General features: G+C 41.9%; 1 protein-coding gene across 5 annotated transcripts; it reads right to left on the bottom strand.

Moving 5' to 3' along the window:
* Positions 1–154: 154 nt before the first annotated feature.
* On the bottom strand, positions 155–21,789 carry abl2 (c-abl oncogene 2, non-receptor tyrosine kinase). Of its 5 annotated transcripts, none has more exons than XM_053873425.1 (11): positions 21,189–21,789; positions 9,796–9,960; positions 8,374–8,669; positions 8,013–8,285; positions 7,712–7,796; positions 7,394–7,571; positions 7,127–7,311; positions 6,895–7,047; positions 6,520–6,609; positions 6,206–6,385; positions 155–4,980 (listed from the first exon to the last, which is right to left on the bottom strand). In XM_053873425.1, exons 1-11 carry the CDS (start codon positions 21,403–21,405, stop codon positions 3,182–3,184), a joined length of 3,621 nt encoding a protein of 1,206 aa, XP_053729400.1. In that variant the 5' UTR covers positions 21,406–21,789; the 3' UTR covers positions 155–3,181. The 5 variants fall into 5 exon arrangements, with proteins under 5 accessions (XP_053729400.1, XP_053729408.1, XP_053729418.1 ...); XM_053873433.1 differs by having other exon boundaries at positions 9,796–9,957; XM_053873443.1 differs by lacking the exon at positions 21,189–21,789 and adding an exon at positions 10,078–10,260.
* Between the last annotated feature and the right edge of the window lie 473 nt (positions 21,790–22,262).

The following is a 22,262-nucleotide window of genomic DNA, read 5'->3' as shown; positions in this document are numbered from 1 at the left end:
AGTTTCTTGGACACGTTCGACCCACTATTTATCGCATTGAACTTTGAGGTTTTAAGATTACGAGCTTTTCCCAGCACAACGTTGATGGAAGGTTGAGCGACAGTACTGAAAACCCTTAAACACATAGACCCAAATAATTTGAAATATTCATTCATCAACATCTTTATTATTTACAATAGGCTTAACACTGATAAGCAGAACTTCACAGTAATATATATGATGTGAACTTTTAAATAAAAGAAGCACAATTGTATTTCCTCACCACGTTTCATCCCTGTTTGGATTTTCACATATTCTTTTCATGGTGTCTGCGAGAATGTTTACATTGCACTTGTACAACTGCAGTGGCCTTTGGTATCATGATGACACACACACAAAACAAATAGACAAGATGCAGAAAAAGTGGCAAGACTGCTGAAATTTGTGTTTTCAACTGAAAGGCAATCGGTTGATGAAATAAGGCTGAAAGTTAAACAGCTTTCTAATACGCCTGTTTGAGCAGGAAATCCAACATGGAGGCCAAAATTGCAGTCGAAACATTACTTTAGCGTTCGCCTATTATGTGGCTGAATTCATGAATGCTCCAAAACAGGAACTGCCGGCACCATTCACATTCCAAGTCTTACATGTCATTTTTGCTCGTGCCAATCATTCGGGAGATTATTTTGGCCATTGGCATCCAACAAATTTTAGATTTCTATTTAGAATCCCAAAAAACTATAACACTTTGGATGTGTGCAACCCTTGAAAAGTCATATTCACGGTTACATTTTTTGATGTAATGTTTTGTAGTGACGATCTCTCAACTAACGCAGACAATGCAGTGATGTGAAACAATGAATGAATAAATATACGCAAAGATATGAAAGCCAGTGATTATTCTCTTGATGGGATGTGACCATTCAATAAAGACAATTATTTTCCCAAATACAATCACCTTAGTTTCATTACAACCCATTTGGCAAAGGAGAAGACAATTACTCAGACACATGAAATGCACCACAAAACGTGACAGAAGACATCCTTTTTTTAAAAAGAACTTGAAAGCATCATGTCTCTGCAACTATTACAGAAGTGTCTGGCATTAAGATGCAACAAACCAATGTCATTTTCCAGTGTACATTACGACGTGAGCAGAAAATGTTGCACATATTTACCAGCCAAAGTACACTTATTGCATACTTTCATTTCTGGGTGTATATATAAAAAAACATGTCCAAGCAATGACCATACTAAAATGGGGCTAATGAAATGTAATAATAAATAAAAATAAAAAAGATTGGCACCTTTGAAGAGATGAAACATTTTTGCTAACATTCGACCAGAACTGAAAAATAATACATTCATACAGCAAATACTCAAATCTGGGTTGATGGGTCTCAGTCAGAAAAAAAGATGAAGCGACAACACATAAGTCCTTTGTTTTCTTGCTATGAAATAAAAAAAAAATATTTACATATCTTTTCTCTGAAAATAGGTCTGTGCTTTTTACTTAACAAAACAAGAATAATTTAAAATTCAAGTTCATATATGGACATTCTAGAAAGCATGTTTTAGAAAGTCAAATAATGTACAAATTGCTCATGTGCTGACGACATACTGCAGTTTGAGAGAGAACTGTTGTGTGTGAGAGTAGTGCGAGAAGGTCTCTGTGGTTCATACATTGAATGTTTTGAGGCACTGAAGCCAAAGACAAGGCTGCAGGAAATCCAACACTGTTCATACACAGAAGGACACTTAAACAAATCTTCATTCACATGCTTGTGTCTACTTTGCCGTTGTACATATATAGAAATGTAGTTTGAAAGACTTAAATGCTCCCGAGAAATAAAGTGGAAATATCAGTGTTTATATATTTATCATTTCATCATTAAATCAATTAACTTACTAGTCGCTGGAACTCACTGTACTAAATGTTTTTGCAGGTCATCAAAGCAGATGAATGTAGAAGGCCATTTAGGTTGTGTACCAAATGCAAATGTCAGCCATGCAAGCCACAATGAAAACAGGAAATTGAGATCATACATATGTAGGGCCAGTTGTAGTTGTGCTTATGAAGTCCTCCTCCATGATAATGTCTTCTATCCCCTCAGGCCAGGTCTGACAGAGATCTCACCCTAAGCCTGAGGTTTCCTTAGTGCCCCTCTAAAGCTTGAATCTGTGCAAGGTGACTGATGTCCAAAGTCTAAGTCTTACCGTAAAAACATTTGGAGATCAGAGCATTAGCTACTGCATTTACTACAGCATCTACTTATGTGAAAAAGAACTTGTATGTTTAAGTAAATTGATGGAAACCTTGGTTGGTATCTGAATGAGATAAACACACACAATATAATGTGCTTACTTCACAATTCTGTTACATTCTGATGCATTATCATGGTGAACACTGAGCCCAGGCAAATGTGCAACTGAATGTGTCTATTGTGCAGTGTGAACTTTAGCACAGGAGCTTCTTGTGGCAACCCTCCCCACCTTTAGAAACAGGAGTTCTGCATATGTATGACCTTAAATTCTTGCCATCACATCAGTTGTTAAAATGGTAGTCTTCCAAATATGACCTTTACTCCAGTCAATTGGAACTGAACCGCCAATGAAAAGCTCGAAGGTACAAACATGTTAAAGGTCAAGGGACTTTCTTTCAATGGAAAAGACCAAGTTAGGATGAATTAAAAGACAATGAGCTCAAGAAGTAAAAAAAAAAAGTTTGGTCGTGGATAATATAGGGAAACAGTTCAGTATTTCCACATTCAAAATGGTTTATCAACACTTTGAAGCCCGATAAAGACATAACCGTAAATTTAGCCAAAACTTGAGACAACAAAAGTGAGACCCTGTAACCTTGATCACGATCGCTGGTGCTGCACTGATGAGTCAGTGACAGCTACAGTCTTCCTGTTTCTGTGGACACAATTGATTCTCAACATTCATGAAATGGAAATGAAGGTGAGAATACCAGTTTGATATAATTGATTTTTTCATTATGTACACATCAGAGCAAAACCACTTGTTCATGAAATGTATTGTAAACAATTTAATGGACTGTATTTTGTAGTGATTCCTCCACGGTACTGAAACTATGTCCCTCAAAACACGGTCAGCGAAAGCTGGAACCGATTAAAATGAGATAAAAAGCTATGTTTGGTGGGTAGTTACAGGAAGGACGCTGATGAGGTCACCGTGGCTACCTCTGTACCACATCACTAATCTCTTTAATAGAGCTCTGTAAGTTGTCTAGGACCGTGTTGGACCCCACACAGCTCAGCCCGCTGCCTCCCGAGGCTCTGAGTTCCTGTAGGCTGAGCTCCAGCTTTCCCACTGCCTCTCGGAAGGCAAATTTGTTCCTCGTCTGAGGAATGCAGTCCACATAACCTGAGCAGTAGTCGAGCAGCTGGTGACCCGCATCCAGCACCTGGCTGCTGGAGGGGCTTTCAGAGCTGGGGTGTAGGGCGCTGCTTAGAGACTTGGCACATTCGAGCAGCGCCTCACGACTAACCCGATCCAGGGGTACCCTTTCTGACTGTTGCCGGGTCCGTCTCAGTGGCACTTTAGAACCAGCTTTGTGTGAAGAGGCAGTGGTGGTGGCACCGTTGGCCATTTTGGTGGGCGTTGTGTTGGTTGTCATGGTGACTGGGGATGAGGATGGGGAAAAGGATGATGACACCGGAGGCACTTGTGGCGGCGGCACTGAAGGTCTGCCTGTCGTACCTCCTCCTGACAACCGGCCCGACCTGTGTCCCTTTATCGCCTCTCCATTGACTTCCGCTGGCATGGACGGCGCTTGCTCCTCTCCGTCAGCACTGTAAGAGTGTTGCAGACTACGTAGCGTAGGAGGCGGGGGAGGAGCACACTTGGGCTTGACCAGCCTAGGCCGGTCTCGCTCTGCTTGATGTTCCGACAGCAGTTTAAAGCGGTTCCCCTGAGAGTCCAGCCCAACTAAGTGCACATCAGCCGGGCTGTGCTTGAGAGTTGGAGAGATCAGGACCGGAACTTTGTGGTTGTGAGTTTGTGAACCTGAAGAATTTGAAGTTGGAGCCTTCGAGGGAGACGGCCAACTTTGCTGTCTGTCCAAGACGACCCCGCCTTCCTCTTTCCCCTCTGAAACCCGGGAGAGAGTGTCTGATTCCCCACCTTCCCCTCCGACCCCTGGCGCCCTAACCCCTACAGCAGTCCCCCGTGGCAATAGCTTGGCTTTGGGTCTTTCCCTGATTTGTGCCGTTCCCTCGTCCATCCTGCGTAGCAGAGTTTCAGAGGGCCGCATGGACCCGTTCTCCGGTTGGGAGGTGGTTGAGGCTGTTCTCTCCAAAGGGGCTTTTGCACTGCGGTTTCTGGGTAAGGTCAGTGCCATACGCTCAAGGTCAAGCAATCCAGATGACATTGAGGAGGTAGAATTGGACCTGGGAAAGGGCTTTGGCCCCCCAATAACACTTCCACTCTCCTCTGAACAGACGGTCTTGCCTGTCCGTAATCCCAGGGTCTTTTTGATAAGCCTTGGGGTGAAAAAGCCAGCAAGGCCACCCCAACTACTGCTAGTTACTTGTGATGCAAAGCTTCCACCAGAGGGTTTCTGTCCAAAAGCGGCACCGCAGCAACGCGACTGAGCCTGGGCGGCTTCTCCGTGAGAATGGGAGGGCGAGGCTGAAAATCCCCCAAGGCTGTCTGACTGGGAAAGTCCAGGGGGAGCACTGAAATCCGCAGTGGGCTCATATTTCTTGTGAGGTTGTGTTTCCATCTCTCGAAAAGAACTGCTTCTTTTGGGTGGTGTTGGGAGATTCTGTTGCTGTGAGGAGGAAGAGGAAGATGAGGAAGATTTTTTCTTGATGAAGGAGCTGAAGAAGCCAGTTTTGCGGTCTCGGGTAAAGGTGCCCAGGTCCTGTACGTCATCCAAGAGGCTGCTGGGAGATTTGTCACGTGGTTGTTGCTTTCTCGGTAGCGCCGGGGAGGTGCCTGATCTGACGTCACCCATCAGTGCCGACGCCCAACCTGAAAAGAAAGGAGTCAATTACAACCCTGATTGAAAGAGATTTGCCAATAACATTGGCTAAAAAGAACAGTAATAGAAATCAAATAAAAAAATACATAAATCAAAATTGATCAAAACCAGATGAATCACTTGGTGATAATGTGCTGGGTCTGGGTCACTTTCCTTGCATTTTAAACATTTTTTAATATAATTTATATCAATAGATTCAGAAATAACACATGTAAGACATATTTTTTATTTGAAATAAAGAAAAGTGTAACAGACAGAACATGTGCTTTATTTGAAATAGACTGTGAATAGATGATATAATAAGTATTGGGTAGTATTTGGGTAATGCAAAAAGAAAAAAGACTGACAAGACCTTGATGAATAAAGTAACGCTCAAAATGAAGAAGATAAAGATGAAATAACCATAGAATCACCAAACATCAAGGATTCATAAACAAATAATGTGAGCTACTTAAGTACAAGCCGCATTTAAGATACAAGGGGTAAACTTGCAAAAGTAATCATACCTCACAATGGTAATAGAAAAAGAAATGAATGAAATCAAATTAAATATTTATTCATTTAAATACATTTTGTACAAGACAACTAATGTCAAATAAGCAAAGCACAAATTTAAATCATGTTGTTTCGCATGAAGTCCCTGTCATAAGATAGTTTTTCAAAATGTCTCAAATGACAAAATCAGAAATGAACAATTTTGGCAAGCCTGTGGTTTTACACCTGAAAGTGTTGTGATGTCAACCACTTCCTTTTTTGTGTCTTTCTTTGAAGAGCACCTTCATTCTGGTTGAGGGTGGTATGTCGATGTCTATTCTGTTGTTCAAAACTCACTTCCATGTGGGAAGTAAAAGTATTTATAATCAACTGTTTCAATCCTTCACCTGGATGATGGCTAGTTGGTTTACTATGATGAGGCTGAGCAGAATACATTATGGGAAATGATCGACAATGAAAATTTGTTTTAATTCACGATCGAAGAGATGATGAACGTGCAAACGAAGGGACTGTTTCATTGTGTGCTTTGGTGACTGGTTGATTCAGAATCTGGCAATTCTTGTTGTCATTTGGACAGAAATATGACGGCTCTCCTCTTCATGCGGCGAGCTCGGCGACGTTGCCATTCTCCTTTAGCATCGATGTCTTCTTTCACACCTGCAGGATCAAAACGCTGTGCAGTCGACGAGCTGGACGCATGGCAGGCATGTTGGGTTGTACCTGAGTGAGGGCCTTGGTCTGGCCGCCTGTCGAGTCCACCCTCAATGTTTTCCTTGTTTTCAGTGTGCTTCTGAAGTGTGCGGGACTTGGAAGGCAGCAGGGGCATGTCGGAACTGAAAGAGTGCAATGGCCCTCCACAGTGAGCCGAGGAGGCCGTTTTACAGAGCTCCTCTGCGACCTCTGTCATAGGAAAGAAGAGTGAATTTTAGACGTTTAACTTTCCCATTTCAATATTATGACTCAATTCTGAGCTGCCTTTTTAAAAAGAATCAAACTGGACCGAGTTACACTTTCTTTATGTCATAATAACTGACCTTCAGAAATACTGGAATCATGGAACATGGTTTCAAAGGCCTGATGAATCTCTGCAAATGAGGGACGGTCCAGTGGACTCCACTGCCAGCCTGTGAAGAAACACAAACCAAAAACATCAATTTTGCGGTTATATTTCCAGCAACTGCGCAATAAAGGTCCCAAACATGTTTGGGTACAGACTAGTGTTGTATGTGCAAATATGCATTTTAGTCACATAATATAGTGTAGGATAACATTTGAAGCCAACTTAGTTGTTTAAAAAAAACACTGCGTTTTTTTAACTGGTTATGCACTTGTACACACACAAAAAAAATGAAATTAAATTAAAGACAAAGATGAGAGGAAGATGATTGAGGTTACAACCGATCACTCACATGCTCTCATGAGTTCATAGACTTTAGGCGGGCATCCTTCGGGCTGCTCCATGCGGTATCCTTTTTCCAGAAGATCGTAGACCTGTGACAGATCAATGCCAGGGTAGGGTGACATGCCATATGTGGCAATTTCCCACAGAAGCACGCCAAAGGCTAGAGGAAGACACAACAATATGAGCTCAATCGAAAAGGGTCAAACTACATCCCAGCTCATTTTGTGTAAGAAACCCACCCCAGACATCAGACTTGATGGAGAAGGTGTTGTAAGCAAGGCTCTCTGGAGCCGTCCATTTGATGGGGAACTTGGCACCAGCGTGGGCAGTGTACGTGTCACCAGTCATCAACCTGCTCAGACCAAAGTCAGCAACTTTCACCACATGGTTTTCTCCGACCAGACAGTTTCTTGCTGCCAGATCCCTGTTGATAAGAGAGTGAAGGATTGAATGATGATTTTTAATGTTTACGACTCGCTAAACTAACAACATATAACAAAGAAAACCTGTGAATGAAGTTCTTCTTCTCCAAATATTCCATGGCGGAGGAGATCTGAGTGGCCATGTAGAGCAGAACCACTGCATTCACCTCCTCCTGATCACAGTCTCTTAAATAATCCAGTAAATTGCCATGTGGCATATACTCCGTTACAATGTAAAATGGGGGCTCCAATGTGCAAACACCTGAGGGGACACACAATCCAAAGTAAATGATACTTGCAAAGCACATTTCACAGACAGAAAAATAAATATCTTATTGAATGATCATAAACAACAGATTTAAATGATTAACAAAATCAGACATTGTGTTTCTAAGTGCATACCGAGGAGCTGGACGAGGTTCGGATGTTTAACCTCTTTCATCACTGCTGCTTCTTTTAAAAACTCTTCCACCTCCATAGTGTCCTCCTGTCACACAGAAGCACAAAGATCAAAAGGTAGATCTAACAGAGTATAAAAACCGGACAGGAAGTTAAATGCAGTACCGTGTTCTACCAATAGATGGTGATCCAGTGTCATTTATAAACAGTCAGGTGCAACAGTGATATATCAGAATCAGCATGATTCCTAAAACGTTACACAAATCATGTCATGAATTGGGCATCGCTGAAAACCCCATCTAACCTTTAGTGTCTTGACTGCCACAGTGAGGTTGTACTTCTTCCACACGCCAACATAAACCTCTCCGTACTGGCCGCCCCCGAGTTTGTGCTTCATGGTGATGTCTGTGCGCTCCATCTCCCACTTGTCATGGATGGGTGAGACACCATACACAGTGGGCTTATTGCATTTGGGTGCTGGGTAGTGTAGCGTCGTAACCAGGCCGTCAGCCACGGTGGAATGATGGTGTACCAATTCGGCAAGAGTGGCAAAGCGGCTCTCTGATGTCACATACACCTGAGGAGGGACAAAAATGAACAAATCAAATGAGAGTAAGAGGCAATTTATATCGAAGGAAATTGAAATGCCCTTTAAGTATCTCTACCTTTCCATCAGAGCCTGTGTTGATTCTGTAGTGGTAGACTCTCCCTTCGTAGCGGAGGGAGATGGAAAGCTGCCCTGGACTGCTTTCGCTTTCCCGAACAAGGAAACTTCCGTTAATGAGGGATGAGAGCAGATACTCAGCAGCACTGCGGGACACCGGTCCATGATACCAGCTGTGCTTCTCCAGACTGTTGACTGGTGTGATGTAGTTAGAAGGCACCCAACCTTGGCCGTTCTTAGAGCGAACTTCACTCCAATCCCCATTCTGATTGTAGCCCAACACACGCAGCTTTTCACCTGAAAACGAGAAGTATACCTCAAAGCTCTGGTGAAACAGAGTCAAACTGTCATTTGGTTAAAAGATTACAAGAAACACTGCTTCCAGGCAAAGATGGCAAACAAGCACAGGAATAAGACAAGCTGTATTTACACATGTGACCATGACAACCAAATATCACACAGCAAAACAGAAGATCCAGTAATCATGTTTTACTTGTTGAAACCACATCAGATATGGAGATACAAGGGTTGGGTGCACAACTGTCAACTAGCGCAAAACCGGGCAAGTAGTGACTTGGGCTCAGGACTGAAATTGTGACGTCTGTGCAGTAGGAAAGAAGGTGCGGCTGATGATTTAGGGCTGACTACACGAGGGGAGTCGATGCGTCTTACAAAGACAGGACGATTCTTGTCAAATGAAAGTTGCCTTTTGTAGAAACAGACCGGAATGACAGAATATTAGTGAGTGAGTGAGTGAGTGTGAGTGAGAAAAATATAACTAACCAAATGATCCTCCATAAGTAAAGCCCAATTCAACAGTTTTATTGTCCTTCCCATTCATTTTAGTCATCACCACCAAATGACACTGTATGAAACGCGATGCTCGCAGCAAACTACACGCAACAGCCAAAGCAAAGGACTGCTAAAGAACAGCCGCACAGGCACTTTTAAACCTGGACAGTGGGAAATGCGATAAATAATCCAGTTTGCCAAACAAATGTAAAGTAAACTGATCACAATTTGCACCAGCAAAAGCAAAAACAAGTAAAGCCAATAAGTTAACTTTGATTATTTTGCGCTTGATTTTAAACATCACTTTTACAAAAGACGATTTGGCTTTCACGGAATTATAAGATAAGAGGAGAGGTAACGAGTGTTAAAATATATAGTAGACCCAATAGGCATAGTTTCTGTTGAGTAACAGAGGAAGATACCAGTCTTACATAACCAGCCCAGTTCACTCAACATCCTTACAGTTGCAACACACACTGCACGCAAGTCATCAATGATGGCACAGTTCCTATTCGTATGTCAGCATATAACAATGGTGCTAAAAGCTTTGGACAGACTGTATAAAATGTATGAAACCAACTTCAGTGAATGGCAAACAAGGACGGTTCCCCAAGTGGATACAAGTATTTACCTTTGGTGATGCTGAGTGTGTTGTCCCCACTGGCGACAAAGTCATAAAGTGCAACAAAAAGGTTGGGGTCACTCTCCGCCGCTCCAAGCAGGTTCTCCTTGGAGCTCCAACGTACCGCCTCAGTCAGTGCAGCAGAGTCCAAACCGAATGGCCTGTGGAGAGCTTCTGAGAAGAAGAGCGGGAGCCAGGATCAGGGATAGACAAAGAAGGAGAGAAAAGATTAACAGTGAGACCGATCAATAAATTCTCACATATCACTACAGATGGTTCCTCCATGTCTACCATTTTGATCTGGCCCGGATTCATGCCTGAGGCCAGTGTGGAGACGATGGCTGCTCAGAGCCACCCACTCTTCCTCAAAACTGCTACTTCCCTGAAGGCACCTCAAAACCATTCCTTCACTAACTCGCTCAACAGACAATACTGTAACCACTGGCTACAGAGAAATAAGGTGAGATCTGAGGTGAGACAGGTTTATAAGAGAGTTTATGAGGACCATGGGAGGGAGGAGCCCCAGTATTAAGTAGGTAACTATGCAAGGATTACCATAACGACTGGAAACACGCCCATAGACACAAATGTCTGAGGGATGAGCCAGCCGGTGTGTATCCTTCAAGCACAAGAGTTAACAGCTGCAGCATGTCTGGACAGCTGCTGAGCAAGTGGGAAGGAGGGTGGAGACGCTGCCAAGGTGTGAAGGCTAAAACTAAAGGATGTACTTCTTACCTAACATATTGAACACAGTATTTACAAGTACAAGCCCAGGTTTAGATTTGTAACTTTCCAGGTCACTTCCGAAATATCCATCAGTAGGTGACAGGGTTTTGTAATTAGCACTCAGAGCAAACTAAGCAAAACATGTAGTGCATATTTCTAACACTGTAAATCCACCACATTTGGGAAATGTATTTTCAAATACAACCTGGATTTTGTCAATTGAAAATGAGCTTGTTTTCAACAACCATATGACCTGAACAACTAATCATTTCATTTCTGCTGGCAATTGACATTGGACATTTTTCAATGCATTGCACTCATTTTAAAGCCTCTGCAGCTAATGGAAGAGTTGCAAAATGGGTGATAATTAGTCCGGACACAGTTGACAACAATCTGCCACACAAACGAAAATAAGCGGAAAAAAAATACAAGGACAATATTTAAGCAACCGTAGCAGAAAAACTAATATCACTGGTGCAAGAAACAAAACTTAACTGCCAAACAGAAAAGAAAGAAAACCACAACTACAGCCTTCTGCATACTGACACACACACACACACACACACACACAAACCATCTACACCTACAAAACCAAAACATGCCCACCTTTGTTCTGGACCAGCATGCACTGCAGTGTTGCACTCGCGGTGACTTGGCTGAGCCACAGTTCCCAATACATCTTGTCAGGCGTCCTCCACAACCGAAAGATTTCAGTGCTATTGTTCTTTAGTAAGTTGGTTTGGGCTAAAGATAAAATTAATAAAAACCAAAACCCAACATTCTTACATCTAACCTTTCACCTGTGAGACCCATGAAAAAGATTCCTAGATTAGTTGTCCTTATCCAAAGAAATCCAGTTAATGTACACGTATGTGTGCCTCAGTAGTCCAAAGGTTTCTCCTCATGTGCAGCAAAAGTGATCGCTGTTGAGATATGGAACAGTGAGATCGCCAAACGTGGCAGGCTATAGGAGCCAGTGAGGCATGTGGTGAAGTTTGAAGCATCTACATACCCAGGTTTGGGGGAGTGGGGGGGCAGAGCGCATGCTATACAGAAAAGCTCAGAGGACGTGTATGTGAACCATGGCTGCAGACAGATGGCTGATCTTTCCCCTGGGGAACAAACTGGGCTGTGGGGGGTGAGTGACCCCTACTTTTCTTTGTGTTGGTGTGTGTGTGTGTGTATTGTATTAACTGTGTGAGAGTGCAACTGCTGAGCCAACTGGTAGCGCTACTCCTCTTACATTACAGCACAACACATCACTTGGAATGTTATAATGAAATATAGCCATTATGTCATACAACACTATTTGAACTGAATGGATCAGCCAGACAGGGAGTGAGGCAGCCACAAAAAATGGTTAGGAGGAAGGCACATAGAACACATAGATACACATAGAAACAGCACTTTGGCAGCGTCACATCACATTACACAACAAGTCTAAAAAGAATGAGAAAGGTCAAACAACCAGCCGTAGATACCCATTGGGCTTTGGAAAAGTTGTCAATTCAACACCACCAGTCCATAGTAAAGAAAAGCCCTAACATTAAATTCATCTACAAGATTGGAAAAGCGGTTTCCCAACTTTGCTTGAAAAAATATCAACACTGCTGTCTCATGTCATTCTCCTTTTTTATGGAATGACCGGGAGAATAATTTAAAGACCACCATACCAAGAGGATCGTATATGGAGTACTTTTATGGCAGAAGCATTAATGGCTACTTTAACTATTTTTTTCCTTCACTATAATCCTTCGCAATTTAATGTTAATTTATTCTGTCTAGATTGTGCCAAATTCACAGAATAGTGTTCTGCTGGGTCACAGGGAAATTCCTTAGATACTTAAATGAAAGCGCAGTTGGCTGGCATGAGGTTTGTCGTGCGGTCAACCGGGTGCCACATAGCATATTTGTGTGTGTGTGTGTGTGTGTGTGTGTGTGTGTGTGTGTGTGTGTGTGCGCTTGGAACTTGAGCACATGTGCATCTTGTAGGACCTTGTAGACTGTGTTGACTAGGCCTGAGTGAATATTTGCATGGGGCATGACATGCCTGTGGCCCGAAGACAGCTGGAACAGAGGTGACCCTGGTCCCACGAGCACAAGCATGCAGATAATCAACTGTGACACAATCTGCTTGGCTGTCCCAGGACTCAACAGCTGCCTCCATTACTGCCTCAGAGTCATGACAAATATCTGATTTCACCTGCCAACAATGGTGCGCTAAATCATCAGATGAGAATAATGTCAATTTCACACCTAATTCAGAAACAATGGAGATTGTATTTCAAGCCTGGAGGTGATGGTGTATATTTAGCAACAGGAGAACAAAACAGCAGCATGAAGGCCAGGAATAACTCAGCACACCACATCATTGATGTGTAGGGGTCCCACAAAAAAAACAAACCTCCAACAACCAAAGTCCAGAGGAAAGGACAAAACATAAATACATGGAAAGAACCTTACGACCTGAGACAGCAAAATGACATGTTTTCTGAACATACAGGAGTCCCACCAGACTAGCATATTGATAGTATATCTAGTTGTTACAGCCAGCAATGAAGACCAAAAATTATCTGTGCAAAAGATTGACAAAGCCCAGCATTCCGAGGAATTAAAAGACGCACAAGACAGAGAGGTTGCAGGAGGAGGAAACAGGAAGAGACACAGAAACTGCGGTTGGCATTTTTGCTACCTAAGCACTAAAAGACAGCGAAATACCATTCCACAGGCAAGGCATGTTTTGAACTTGCATCACTTCTGTTTGGTCATTTAGATGTCTTATGACAGCAGTCACAAGTATATTGGATTGTGTTCGTGAATATGCATAATCAAATGAGCTCCAGGTCAAGTGAGACTCCAGTCATGTTACACAGGCCTCAGAAAAATGACAATATGGCATTAAATACTGGGGATGCACCAAACATTTGGAGGCCGAATAGTGTAAAAAAAAAAAAAAATAAAAAAAAAAAAAAATAAAAACATTTGGTTAAGTGCCAATGGGTCACTGAAGCCTAATAGTGGCAAATACCGTGCAGAGCAGCCTGAACCATGATTTTCGCTTCTAATCGACAATGCAATGTGATACATTCTTTTAATACAAAAATGAGCCACAGAGGTGAAATGAACTCTTCAAGACTCTGGTGAGGTTCAACAAAAGTCGGACTGATTTTGACCTTAAACACGTTTCTTCTTCATGTGATTGTGACCATGCTGTCAAAGTATTAAGCACGGCTGGTTCCAACCGTCGCCATGGCGACGCATCAGCGCCAAGTGTGATCTAAAGTCTGCATATAGTGTTGAGGTTTTCGGTACTTTTGAAGTGTTTGAGGGTGAGTATAGTATTGCAGTTTACAATAAGTGTGCAACCAAACTATCTAGCATCTTCTGTTTACATTATCAGCCTATTATACAATGGGAAATTGTTGTATAATGTAAACATTAACTTCCTTTGACAAACGTATGTAAATATGTTCTTGACAATTTATGAACCATTTGAAAAAAAAGTAAAGAAAAAAAATCACAACATTGGATATTTGATATTATTTGGTATTCAGCCAAGTATTTAAAATTTTCTTTGGCTTCATCACAAATTCAAATCAATTAATTCAGCGCGTGCCTATTAAATATACATGTCACAGTGGATAAATTAATTATTCTTAAAACTATCTTAACTTAGGGTTACGATAACTCAGGGTTTCTGCTAACTGTAAACAATTGTGGTGCATCGCCATGGCTTCGGAATTATGAGCTGCTTCCAAAAGATTAAATCTCATGTCATCAAAATTATCAAAATGAAGTCGAAACAAGTGGAAAGAAGCATAACGCATCATGAAAGTGGACATGGTTATGGAGGTTTTCTGTGTGTTTAACGAAGAAATAAATATAATAAACAAGATAACAGAAGTCCGCAGCCCACAGAACCTGTGATCGAACTAGACGTGCAACTGGCCAGACATGTGACGGGACAGATCTGGCAAAAACAGGTACAGATGGAGAGAGATTTACTTCACATGATTAAAAACCAGCGTTTTTATTGTAGCCAATCCAATAAATGTCAGAACTACCCTCATGGCTTCCTTGTTTTGTTTTTTTTCCAGCTGAAAAGAGCCATATAAAGGCCAACAAGCAACATCCACCAGTTGTCTTTCAAGAGATTTACCTGGTATTCAACCAAACCCACCTATTGTATAACTTTGGTGTTGCCAACTTAACAAGTGTTGCAGGTTGTCTTAATCCTCATAATGAACGCCTTGCTAAAATCCATGAATCAGCAAGGGTGATAGCATAATGATGGAATTTTTTTGCATAATAAAGATCAATCATTATGTCATGATAGAATCATAACAACCTATTGATCTCAAGGTTACTTTGTTAAACACAACTTTCCAACCAAAATTGTCAGTGTTGTTGCACCCAATCATTTAACAAAGTTGCCTATTAATAACAGCAAGAGCACCACCGTCCAAAATACTATGATTAAATACAAGTTCATGAAATAAATAAATCACAATTGAAAACAAAAACATTTTTGGTTTAAACTTAAGAAAATGAACAACCACAATGTGCTTTACAAGCTGGGAGCAACTCACTAGTTTCTTCTGGCACATTATGTAAAAAATAATCAGTATTGTTGTTGGTCATGAATTATTTCCCAGTCCAACCATAAGCAAGTACGTACTTGAACACATGGGGACAAACTAGTCGACAGTCAACATGTATGAATCAGAAATTCCATTATGTCTAGTGCCAAAGCCAGGACAAGGTATGGACACACAATTCAGGATGTAGTGGTGACAGACTCATGCGTGACAATGAATGGAGCAATATTGTCTCCTGGTTAATAATGGACTACAGGTGTTGTCTGAAGGTGTGTTTAGGAATCTGCCAAATAACAATCACTTCAAGAAAAAGTCACAAGGTAAAGGTTATGTAAGTAAATGTGAAAACAGTATACAATGAAATCAGCACACAAACAAAAGGACCCCGTAACTTGTTGGTGAATTTAATATGAGCACTCAAGAAGAGTAACAGTACCAATAATCAACCAAAAATATCACAAAACATTTAGGGGTATAGGCCTGACTCTGTGTTAATACAGTAGTGTGCCGGGACACACTGAAGGACAGTCAAGCAGCTGATAGACATTAACACTTACTCAGAATGCTGGGTCAAGCACTGATATGCCTGGTTTAGGAATGTGTAAGATTTGTCACCAGCCACTATAATTTAACGCTCACTAGTATATCATTCACCAAGATCTTCTTGCACAAACAGTACGTGCCGTAAGCAATAGAGGAGAAAAGACAAAACAAAGAGCTCAAATGAGGACTAAAGAAGGTATTGGAACACGTTCTCGGGCCAAACCTTTCCTGCAACTTGTTACGACCAGTTCCCCGTTGTCAAATTAGCTGCATTTCCACCTTGAATAAGAGACATGTTTGCTGGAAAAAAACATTAAATTATTGCAAGTAAGACGACAAATGCTCAGCAATGCCATTATATCAATTTCAGGGGCTTTTAAATCGATCTCAACGAAATGATTCCTTTATCTTATTTATTTAGATTGCTTTGTTTGCACCTTTCTCCCACAGACTGCTGTTGTAGTAGATGTTGGGAGTACACAGCAAGGCAAAGGTCCACACATCTAGTTGTCAATTATTCCCATTTTAAAGTCCAAGTACCACTGCCCCACAGGGTCTCATACATTTTGCTCTGTTTATTCAAAAGTATTCAGACGATGAAAGGGGAAGAACTGAGTAATCATCATGAGACCAACTTGTTGCGTGTTCAGACATCACCTTCGGTTATGTAAGAAATCAAACGGAAGACATGTCTGTTCTTTATAAACTAGCAACTGTGTCACCCAGTGGAACACCTCTATTTATCAAAATATTGAGGAGGAAAGTTACCGTTGTTTTGTCATTTTTGTCAATCAAAAATAGGACACGTCTTTGATAGCTTTTGGTCTTTTTTTTTTTTACTTCCTTGCAAGTGTTGAGAGAAAATCCCTGAAACTAATCTCTTTGTCTGAAACGTTAATCTGTTTGTGGTGTAGTTAAAATGTGCTTGGGTGTAGATGTAAGCTCCTTGACGGATAGTAAGCCACAGATGATGGTAAATCTTCTCATGAGATGCTCTGAGATGTCAGACCGATGCCCAGGAGTTTAAGTCGGGCAATCATATCCATGGGATTCGATCTAAATGTCATGTCACGCTACTCTTCCAGACACACGAAGGGTCATCACGTTATATGATGGAGCAAGTTTGTTTCTCCCAGTGAATATCGAGCCCAAAACTAAGTGGCATGTTGAATCTATTAATCTAAACTGAAGTATTAATAGGGCTTGGCAGATTAAATCAGAAGAAAACAACAACCCTTCTCAGGATAATCACACGCATCAGACGGGATATTTGAGGACAGCTGGGCCACAGGGCACACAGATTAAGATTTTCTGTCTGACTGGTCAGTGGGTGGCCGATTGCATGAAAGGAGAGTGACATGTGGGTTAATCCTCCCAAAAGACGAACACACTTTAAGGACGGGAAAATTGTTAAAGCTAATGTGCACATACAAGTACAGTCAAGTGTGTGAGTGTGGATGTATCTGAAGGCAAGTGTTCAGCCCACAAACCAGAAGATAAGCAGCGATGATAATGCCAGCAAGGAAGAACTTTTGCTGGAATACATTCAATGCCTAACAGGCTTGGCACCAGGACGTCCCTCTTTGTAAAGCAACTCCAGTTTTATTCTCCCTGATGCAATGCCATCACTCCTCTAAAGCAAAGCTTTCTCGAGACAAACAACGGCAGCTTGCCAAAACAATTGCTTGAGACTAGAATATTACTGTACGATAATAAATGAGTCATGACAAAAATCAACAACCATCTCTCTATACAGCAATCCAAATGCATGTTAAACCTGTCACGATAACTTTTGTTGGTCAGACAAATTATTGCAGATAAACAATATTGTTTTGAGACCATTAATGTAATGATAATGAACAAAAAAAATACTATGTGTTTAACCATTCTCTAAATGTCTTTTTAATAACTTTTAAATATATAAAATTGTATATATTGACAACACAAAGTGTATTCAAGTGGTGGTTGTGGTTCAGGTGATCCGGTAATGTTTGATGTTGCTGTTTGTCTTGTCACCACATTAGAACTGGCTCATCCACATGGTGCTTAACACGCACATCAGGTTTGAAGGCAGAATATTTCCACACTGGGGCTGTGGCATTTGGCTTTGTCATCATGTTTTTTCCCTTTATTTCCACAAAGATACAGGTATCTTGTGTGGCTCCTCAAAGGCCTTGCTGTGAACTGAGCTGGTGCTCACTGGACGACTGGCTCTTAAGTGATCCACAAGAGGGTTCAACTCTGTTCATTCAGCTGAGGGAATGAACCGCGGGCTAGTTAGCAGTTTGGAGAGACAAACATACACATGGTAATTTTTCTTTTTACCACCATCTGGGAACCAGGGAGCCTGTCATATTTTTACATTAGACTTCTACTTCATTATAAACAGAGCAGTTTTGAAATTAATAATACCACATCAAGAAGTTAAAAACAAAGTTACCTCTATGTTGTAAATAGCACCATTAACAACAAGGAAACCAAATTTAGCCAAAATAATCTAAGAATCTTCTGAGTAAAAAAGAAGACATTTGCATGCTACATGCCTCATATTTTCATTTTCACCTCCCCACAGGATTAACAGGTCTTCATCACATCGTCCAAAGGAAAGTGGATTTGTCTCTAATCTCATTTTACCCATGATGCAAATCAGCTTAGGTTCTTAGATGCTGGATCCCGTTTCAATATTCCTAACGTGAACAGGGCTTCACAGACGGTACGATTGGCTCGGAATTGCCCATCAACTCGTCTGCCAAAAAATCCTGATAAACTCATCTGCCCCAATTTCTCTCTTCTATGTAGACTAAAAATACCACTTCAGACGCGTTTGTTTTTGCCAGTATCTGCGTGCAGTTGGGAGACCAAATCACCCAGCAAATCAGATAATTCGATTAGATGTCTGTAAACCTAATCATTAAAATTGTGTTGCATTTCTGTTGATTTTTTTAAAATAGGAATCAAACTCAGTTCCACTTTAGAAGACAGGTCTTGTTGAGTCAGCTCCCCTTATATGAACAAAATAGTGACCTTGATGTCCTTGAGCATCACGGTAGTCACACTGACCTGTCGTCTTAGTGAAAACTAAGGCTTTAAATAAGTGATGCGCTGGGAGGAGTTGTTGCGCAACCTCAGCAAGAGGCTGGAGCTCACGTCATCGGAAGTGGGAAAACAGGAAAATCACTGCCAAGTGATCAATCAACAGCCTCATAAGTTTCCCCGACATTGCGGGACCTCTGACAATCAGCAAGCCGGAAGTGAAACAACACTATTTACAACAGCCACTCATTCTGCTTTCAGGAAAATGTTGAAGCTGAATGAGTCATCCATTCACACATTGCTTTCCTGCCTTTGAATAGAGATGGCAGAGGGACTAAAGGACAAAACACATTCCACCAAGCTACGCACCTTTAATGACATGAAATATCTTTTGGGTCTGAACACAAGTATTTTAACCTTGATATTGTGTTAGATAGCATTTGATGAGGAACTCTCATATTTTGACAATAGCTGTGTTGCTGTATCTTGGATGAGTAAAGTCTTTTCATGAGAAGAAGATTTTGTAGCAGAACGTGCAAGGACTGCTGCAAAAAAATTACACTAAACATTAAAAACTAAACTATGCAGTCAAAAGGTACAATACATCTGACTTGTTAATTTCCATAACTAAGCATTCCTTTTGCAAGGATGTGTGTAGGGAATAAGTGGGGTTATAACACAGAAATAGGGGCAATAACTGGTCTTATTTGTGACTCAAGCTGTACACCCATTATGACCAAAATACATTTCAATATAATGGATATTCCGCCCAAGTTTGATCGGGTGGTGGACTTCTTGTGCAGTTGAGATGCGTTCTCATGTGCAGCTTTGTGTGTCAGTTCACGTCACAAATAATCAAGGCAAACATATGCAAGGACACTACATGATCACTCAAAACGTGGCAACTCAGCAACTAGCGTTTTCACTTTCTAACTGCTGTATATGCACCGTCTCCTCTGAACTGCTAAGATCTGCTCGCTCATGCCAGGACAACTGAGGCTAGAGATATACTGTCAGTTTCTAGGCGGATATATATAGCTCACATCATTACATTGTCTCTTTATCAATACATTTCTCAAAAATTAGAGGTACATCTAACAACTATTATAGATGACAAGTCACCTACTGCCTTAATGATTAGTCAACAGACATCATTTAGGGGTTTATGAACATGGCAACATGTCTCATTTTGTGTTGTATATAGTGCATACACAAATGTCACTGTGGCTGTTGAATTTGCCCACTGTGGGACGAATAAAGGTTCTCCAGTCTAAAATGTGGATGTTTTGTTTGCTTCACATTGCCGCAGCCATTTCTCCTCTTACTGTGGCTTGTGCTCAGAGGCCTTTCACAGCGACAGCGGTTCTGGGACTGGTACTGTTGCCGTTCGGGATTCTCAGAACCTCGGTACTTTCATTCGAACCAGCTCGCATTCGTACCTCTGTAAGCTGAATTGAAGTGAAATGGCGTTAAAAAGTGTCAAGTGGCTCAAGTGGAGTTTTGATGAGAGGATATAGATGACAATGACTTTGGATGTATCCGGTATTAGCAGACATGGGTGTCCACAGTGAACAAAGCATATATTTAATTATAAGCGGTGGTTAACTGAAGATGTATGTATGTATGTATGTATAATATTATTTCCACTACTTTCTTTAAAACAGAGTCTGTTCCGGTTTCCAAACCAGTTTATTCCTCATCTGAAAACACTGACCGTTTCAAAATTCCGTTCGGGAACCAGAACTGGCACACAAATATGTGACAGTCAGTGGTTCACAATGCCTTTAAGCTTAAACACTAGTGAATGAAATCACATGCCTTTCCCCATGAGTCAGTACAGATCATGGTAAATAGGAATGCACGTCTATTGCAGTGATGAGAGAGTGCTGGCATGAGTCAGTCCTCTTGCAGTCGAATATTAAAAAAGCAATTGAATTCCACAGTAATGCCAGTAGACATAAGCTTTAAACGTGATGGCGTGAGTGCATCCAGATAAAGACAGAAGGAAACTTAAATTATTCACACGGACTGAAGTCCCTGTGGATCCAAGTAAGCAGTCTGCTGCTCAGCATTGGCTATCATGAGACAGGGAACCTAAGTGAGCCACAAGGTATTGTAATGCGAGCCTGTTGAGGATGATGTTGCGGCTAATGGAGTGGAATTGCGACTAAACCTCCCGAGGCAAGAATCAGCATTTACCAAAGCCAGAATCACACATGGTTGCCTTGAAGGAAAGCAGAAGAGTCACCCTTTCAATGCTCTTAGCCGCAGGGCAACACGCTCTTTTTCCATCCTTTCTACTGCAGGGACAATGTTCCGGTTGGAAGTCAGCACTTCACAAGCGATCATCTGACAACTTATGGATGTAGAAGTATACTTTGAAATGAACGCATAGGTCGGGCAAAGGGTTGGAAGTGCGATTTCCGCTATCGTTGTCAAACTAGCACCAAGTCAAATGCAAACTCACAACAACAGGCTGCCGCAACTTCAAAACATCCATACCTGAGTGTTGCGTGAATATATTTATCGTCGGGTCCGGTATGTTGATGGCGGGCGCTCTGGCCGGTGAGTTCCCGGTGCTGCTGCCGGGTTCCCGGGGTCTTCTCCCGGCGCCGCTCCCCCGGTTCCCCTTCCCTTGGTGCGCCTGAGACGCGTGGGGCTGCTGCGGCTGCAGTCCGGCTGATGTTCCTTCACCAACGCGGCCTACTTGCTGTCCCATCCCCGTGGTTTGGTGTCAGGACGTTAGGGACGAAGCGAGCCAACCCCTCCGCGCACCACCGCCTCACATTCCCCCAGATTCCAGCAGCGTGGGCCGAATAGCGTTCCCGACTCGCTCCGCTCTTCCTCGGCAGGAGCCAGCCAGCTTTAGCTCGCGTGGCTAACCAACTAGCCGTGAAACCCACCCACCCTTCCTTCAACAATAAAAGGGCAGCCCTGGCGTCTGACAGCGATATCCTCGCACCGGGTGATCCAAAAAGCACAGATGCAGTCACAACCACCGCCCGGTAATTCAGAGCGGGTAGTTTTGGACGCTTTTCAGAATCATTTCGCCGATGTCCGGTCGCCGCGCGCCCCCTCTGACGCCGCCATCTTTACCGCAGAACAGAAGATGTGTTGCACAAGGCGGGGGGTTCGCTGCTCCCTGTCAACGTCCTCCACCTACCGATGCCCGCCACTACAGCAACGCAAACCCTACCTGCTGGTGTCCTTCTCACTCCAGTACAGTTACGTCTTACATCCTTCTAACGGGCACAATAGAGGTGATGAAAGTTATTTTCTTTTTTGTATTACTTCACTTCTGAATCGGGGGCACTGGTTCTCGCCAGGATGCATAGCAATTTAATTTCATATAATGTCCACGCAAAGATCCACAATGATGATAATAACACGTACTTACTAAGAATAAAGGGTTTTAAGGAAGACACTTCCCACTGAGATCAATATTTTTTACCACTGTAAATTGACATAATTTCCAACATTTAAGTTCTCACTTCTTCAAAAGTGCTTACTATATATGTATGTATGTATGTATGTGTGTATATATATATATATATATATATATATATATATATATAT

Source organism: Synchiropus splendidus, chromosome 1, assembly GCF_027744825.2.
Source record: "Synchiropus splendidus isolate RoL2022-P1 chromosome 1, RoL_Sspl_1.0, whole genome shotgun sequence".
Classification (NCBI taxonomy): Eukaryota; Metazoa; Chordata; class Actinopteri; order Syngnathiformes; family Callionymidae; genus Synchiropus; species Synchiropus splendidus.
Note: the sequence above shows the minus strand (reverse complement) of the source record. Positions and strands in the feature narration are given on the sequence as shown.

What these genes read in the sequence shown, in the direction of transcription:
- abl2 (XM_053873425.1), bottom strand. Translation starts at nt 21,405, where the DNA reads ATGGGACAGCAAGTAGGCCGCGTTGGTGAAGGAACATCAGCCGGACTG. An exon ending in CTATGAACTCATGAGAGCAT is followed by an intron (nt 6,610 to 6,894) that starts GTGAGTGATCGG and finishes GTTTCTTCACAG; the next exon opens with GCTGGCAGTGGAGTCCACTG. An exon ending in TGATTCCAGTATTTCTGAAG is followed by an intron (nt 6,386 to 6,519) that starts GTCAGTTATTAT and finishes TTCCTATGACAG; the next exon opens with AGGTCGCAGAGGAGCTCTGT.